Source organism: Aythya marila (genome assembly GCF_965140915.1).
Source record: "Aythya marila genome assembly, chromosome: 18".
NCBI lineage: Eukaryota > Metazoa > Chordata > Aves > Anseriformes > Anatidae > Aythya > Aythya marila.
The window spans coordinates 747674-753181 of NC_139059.1; the positions used below are offsets into that span (position 1 = coordinate 747674).

The 5508-nt window shown below is 66.7% G+C and overlaps 1 protein-coding gene across 1 annotated transcript; it reads right to left on the reverse strand.

Annotated features, from left to right (window-relative positions):
* Positions 1-409: 409 nt before the first annotated feature.
* Positions 410-5197, reverse strand: CBX4 (chromobox 4). The gene is made up of 5 exons (XM_082775233.1): positions 4996-5197; positions 4829-4872; positions 3938-4003; positions 3183-3249; positions 410-2624 (listed from the first exon to the last, which is right to left on the reverse strand). The coding sequence occupies exons 1-5, from the start codon at positions 5062-5064 to the stop codon at positions 1293-1295; spliced, it is 1578 nt and encodes a 525-aa protein (XP_082631359.1). The 5' UTR covers positions 5065-5197; the 3' UTR covers positions 410-1292.
* Positions 5198-5508: the final 311 nt, after the last annotated feature.

Sequence of the window (5508 nt, forward strand, 5' to 3'; positions counted from 1 at the left end):
TTGCAGATTTGCTGCTGCAAGCTCTGCCCAGCCCCTTTTGCCTTGGCACAGCGCAGGCATCCCCCTGCCCCGCTGGCAGGGAGGGAAGCCCAGCACCAAGCCAGGTACGGAGCCACGCGCTCCTGTGACCTCGTGGTCCTCCTGGGGGGCACCAGGAGAAAACAGGGTGCCTTTTACATACCACAGGCTGCAAGCACTCATCTCTGTGCTTTTGGGGAAAAGACGGAGCTGTTGGATGTGCTGCTCCTGTCCTGAGAGAGACGAAGCCAGCGCTGTGCCTCAGCCCTGATGTCAACCTGTGAGTGCCTCCAGGTCCCCCGGGCACAACCTGCCCCCCACCCCAGCAAGCTTCCGTGCTGTTTGTATGCAGTAACAAATGCACTCCAAATCCTTGTAGTTTTTGTAAAGGTTTATAGTCCTTTGCAATGATTGCATGATACATTTCTCCCCCCGTGACACAGCCCTCGGACCAGGAAGCGCTGCTGGCAGCTCGCGCTCCACCTACGAGCAGCTGGGCTTTGCAATCCGATCTACACTAGCTGCAGAACATCAAATGCACTTTCAACATCTCCATTTAATATTTACATTCAAGCAATTAATAATTGGAAGCTTATAGTTTAGACATTTCTAATAGCAGCAATTTCTATAATAGCTTGTTTAGCTTTAGATAACGATTTTTTTTTTTTTGCACATAGAAACACCACATGTGTACAGTATCAAAAAATATATACCAGGGATGGTCCTGCGGGTCGTAAGGAGGGCAAGGGGACGAGACTAACAAATGCTGAATGGTTAAAAAGGAAAACAGAAAATATTCGTTTGATATAGTTTATAAGGTGATCTAGGGACTCCATAAATCTAGGCTTTATATTTCATTATATAAATACCTACAAATAAATATATTAGCACGGTCGGAGGGCGACCAGCTTTCAGCTCAAACAATACATTTCAATAACACCACGTACAAACGGGAGCAAGAATCACTCGACAAGTTAGCACTGTTAAAATATAATACTATAACTCTGAGGAACTGGCAGGCCCTGTCCTCGCCAGTCCCGGTGCTTGCAGGTCCCAGCGGCAGCCCCACGACCCGGGGCGGGAGCAGCAGCAGAGGACACCCCGCGTGGCAGGGACGGCCACCGCACCGCACCCCGGTGTCCCCGCAGCCAGGGCAGGCTCAGCCGCCCCGCACGGGCTCCGGGGAGGGGGCACCAGTACCTTGGAGGGAGGCGGTGGGGCCGGTGGCCCCGGGGCGGGCAGGCGGCTCCCATGGGGAGCAGCCACCGGCCACCTCACACCGTCACGTACTCCTTGAAGGTCACGGTCAGGCAGTTTGCGGTCACGTCTGTGATAATTATATTCCCAAAGAAGGGCTTGAATTCCTGCAGGGACTCGGCCTCCTCCTCCTCCTCCGCAGCCTCCTGGGGCTGCGGTGGCTCCGCAGCCGGCTTCTCGGCCGGCACCGGCGGCACCTCCGGCTTCACCTGCGCCAGGGCCGGCTCGCCCTCCGCCCGCGGCTTCACGCAGCGCAAGTCTATGGGCTCGTCCAGGTCCGAATCCAGCAGGATGACCTCTGGCTGGGCAGCGGCGGGTGCCTCCGGCCGCTCGGGGCCGGGAGGGCTGAGGCAGGTGGGGGCACTGATGCTCCGGGACGTCAGGCGCTTCTTGCCCGGCTCCCGGTCCCCGTGCGGCTCCGACAGGCAGCGCTTGCGGGCGCCTGGGCTGGAGAGGTTCAGTCCCATGGAGGACGGGCTGTGCTCCTGCCCGGGGCTCAGGGACCAGGGCACGAGGTCCGGCTTGGTGGTGAGCTGCAGGGGCTGCTCCGCCGGAGGAAGGGGCAGCTCCTTGGCTGGGGGAGGCTTCCTGGGGCTCTCCTCCAGCTCCACAGGGGGCTGCCTGCCCTCGGCCTCTGCAGCGCCCAGGGCATTGCCGCCCACCACCCTCTCCTCCCCTGGCTTCCTCCAAGCCTCCAGCTTCTCTTCCCCACCCTTCTTAGGAGTCCTCTCCTCCGTGGCCCGCTTCCGGGGCGCCTCCCCGGACTTGATCTTCACCGCCTGCATGCCGTTCTCCATGTACTTGCTCATGACGATCACGATGCGCCCGTTCTTGTTTTTGTTCTTGACGATCTTCATCTTGCCCCCGAGGCCGTTGCTCGTCACCCTGTCCCGAGGGGGGGGCCCGGTACCACTGGACATGTTCTTCTCAGCCCCGTTCTTGCTCTCGGCAGCGAGGTTCTTGACTGGGCCCAGCAAGTTTTTGGCCGGGCCGTGCGCCCACTTGTCCGGATGGGCAACCAAGGGGCTCTTGTTACTGTCCAAGCAGGCCTGGCTCTGCGGCTCCTTGCTGCTGGGCTGGTAATGGGGCTCGTACATCTTGGGGTCCGGCTGGTAGTGGTGGTGCTTCTTGCTGTTCAGCTGGTAGTAATACTTGCCTTTGCTGTGGGACTGGTGCTTCATGCTGCTCTCCTTGCCATTGGGCTGGTACTGGTGGTGCTTCTTGCTGTTGAGTTCATACTGGTGCTGCTGGCTCTTGCCGGAGGAGCTGAGGTCCAGCTTTGGCCTGGTGTCCACAGCAGGGTCCTGCAGCCCCGTCAGGATGTTCGAGCGGCGGGCAAAGGAGGGAAGCTGCAACGCAAAGCCAAGGGCTGAGGTCAGCCAGGGACCCAGAGCAGGGCCCCGGTGCTCCTGCAGGCACCGGGGGCTGCTGTGCAGCGCCCACCCCTCCCGTGGCTCCTCTCGCTGGGCTGCAGCACGGCACGCTCGGTGCGCCGCAGAGCCCCAGCCCGCTCCCACTTACAGGCCGTGCATTGCTCCAGATTAATGAAGCAATGAAAAGAAGAAAAGCACCCTTCAATCAGCTGTCTGGGAACGGGGACCAAACAGGGCTGCTGCTGCACAGCTTGCGAGCAGCCTGCTAATGCCGCCCAGCCGCCGGTGCCGTGGGTCTGCCCTGCAGCCCTGGGGACGGGGGGGGGGGGGAGGGCTGCATCGTCCACCCCTGGGGCTGGGAGCTCCTGATGAGCTCAGCGCTGGGGACACGCGTCCCCACGGCACTGCCAAGCGCCAGGCTGCACACAACAGCTCCTCTGCATGATGAAACCCGCTGCAAGCGGCTCCCTGGGGACACGTGGCACTGCAAACAGGCTGCCCAGGAGTGTGGGGCTGGGCTCCCCCTGCACTTACCTGCATGACGAGCGGCTTTGGCTTGGGCCCCCGCTTGCGGTATCCCATCAGCTGCTCCTGCCGCTCCCTGCAGGAACACAGAGCCACGGTGAGGCCCACAGACCCCCAGGACGTGCTCACTTGTGCCCCATGCATGCAGCTCCTGCGGTGCCAAGGACCCCATATGGGCGCAGCGAGTGGGTGTGAAGGGGAAGGGGGTGGAACCGGGATCTGCAGGTGCAGGGCTGCTGCACGGGGTCCTGCAGGATGCGGTGGGACAGGGGCACAGCCGGGCTGCTGGGGCAGGACGCGCCTCGCGAGGCGACTTCCCCGCTGCCTCCTCCCCCCGCTGCAGCAAGGGGCTGAAGTTTACAGTTTGCGCCAAAATACTACAGGAAATAAATGCACGGAAAGAAAAAAAAAAAAAAAAAGAAAAAAAAAGAAAAAAAAAAAGCCAGTTCAAGCGCAGCAGCAGCAGCAGCAGCGCCGCCTCCTTCGCTCGCAGGCATCAAATCCCCGGGCAGGCAGGAGCGCAAGGCGCGGCGTGGGGGGAGCGCGGCGCGGGGGGACCTTGAACCGGAGGCGGCTCCCGGCGGCCCCGCGCCGCCCGCCCGCCCCGCCGGGGCCGCGCCCCCGGGCCCGTCCCGCGCCCGCCGCTGCCCGCCCCTGCCGCGGCCCCCGGTCGGCTCCGTGACGCATCTGCAATTGCACGGGCGGGCACGGGGCGCGGGTGCCCGCAGCCCCCACCGAGCCCCCACCCCCCCCCCGCGGCTCACCTGTTCTGGAAGGCGATCAGCAGCCGGGGGTCCAGGATGTTCTCCTCGGGCTCCCACGTGTTGTATCTTGCGGGAGGGGAGAAGGGCAGCCGTCAGCCGCGGGGCCCGCCGGGCGGGGGCCGGGGTCCCGGGCAGGGGCGCAGCGACCGGGGCCGGTCCCTGCCGGAGCCCCGGGCCCGTTTCGGGGCTCGCGCCCAGGGCCCGGGTCCCCGGGGAGGGGGATGGGCGGGGGAGGAGGGGGTGTGTGTGTGGGGGGGCACGGGGACGGAACTGTTTATTTAGCGCAGTTATTATTCCGGAGGAATTCTAAGCATGTCATGATGAAATTTTCCAAATCCCCTTTCCTGGACCCATTAAAGCGGCCCCGGCGCGGAGGAGGGACCCGGCGGCGGAGTCCGGGCGAGCAGCGCGCCCCCTCCCCCGCCGCCCCCCCCGGGCACTGTCATGCAAACCCCAAATACTCCGCAGCCCGCAGCGGCCGCCCTCGCTCCGGCGGCCGGTGCCTCCGCCTCGGCGGCGGCTCCCGGGGCAGCCCCGCCACCGCCCGCCCGCCCGCCCCGGGGCTGCGGGGCTGCGCCTTTGGTTTTGGCGATTATTCCCCCTTCCCCCCCGCCCCCCCCCTTGCCCCCCCCGCTCGCTTCTGCAATATGGAGCCTGGCTCCCGAGGAGGGAAAGGGGGAAGGAGCCATTTTCTGGTGCACATCAGCCGCCGCCTGCCTGCCTCGCTCCGCGCCCGCCGCCGCCGCCGGGCCCCGCCGCCGCCTCCCGCCGCCCTCGCCGGGGCCTCGCCGGGGCGCGGAGCGCGGCGGGGCCGGGGGGAGCCCCCACGGGCGGGCCGGGCCGGCAGCCCCCCTGCCCGCCGCCCCTGCCCCGCCGCCGCTCGGTACTCACTTGGGCGACCAGCCCCTCCATTTCACCAGGTACTCCACTCTGCCCTGCGGAGCGCGGGAGGCAAAGACACGGCGTCAGCTGGCCCCGCTGCCCCCCCGCTGCCCCCCGGCCGCCCCCCACCGCCCCCTCCCCTCCCTCCTTCCTTCTCTCCCTCCCTCCCTCCTCACCTTTCGGATCCGCTTCTTCTCGATGCTCTCCACGGCGAAGACGTGCTCCCCCACCGCCGGCAGCTCCATGCTGCGCCCGGGAGGGGCCGGGCCGGGCCGGGCCGGGGGGGGTCCGCGCTGCCCGCTGCAGCCGAGCCGCGCTCCGGCTCCGGCAGCTCCCGCCGCCGGCCCGACAGACACTGAGCGGCGGCCGCCGCGGCACCGCAACCCGTGCAAATCCCGGAGCGAGACGTCAGGGAGGCGGCGCCTCCCGGGCCCGGCTGCCCGTCAACGGCGGGGCCGGGGGATTGGCGCAGCCCTGCCGGGGAGCGAGGCGGGGAGGGGGCGGGCGGGGGCCGGGCGGCCGCGGGGCGGTGGGAAGGGGGGGGGGGGGGGGGGCCGCGAACGGCCCGGCCCCCGCCCCACGCGTGACTCAGCACGGCCCCCACGGGCCCCGCGGCCGGCGGGGGGCGGCAGAGCCCGCGGGGCAGGTGCGCGCCCCGCGCCGCCCGGGGGGGGCGGGCCGGGGCTCGG

Coding starts and splice junctions, on each gene's coding strand:
- CBX4 (XM_082775233.1), bottom strand. CDS start 5,064: ATGGAGCTGCCGGCGGTGGGGGAGCACGTCTTCGCCGTGGAGAGCATC. Junction 4,873..4,995: donor AGAAGAAGCGGATCCGAAAG/GTGAGGAGGGAG, acceptor CGCGCTCCGCAG/GGCAGAGTGGAGTACCTGGT. Junction 4,004..4,828: donor TGGAGGGGCTGGTCGCCCAA/GTGAGTACCGAG, acceptor CCCTCCCGCAAG/ATACAACACGTGGGAGCCCG.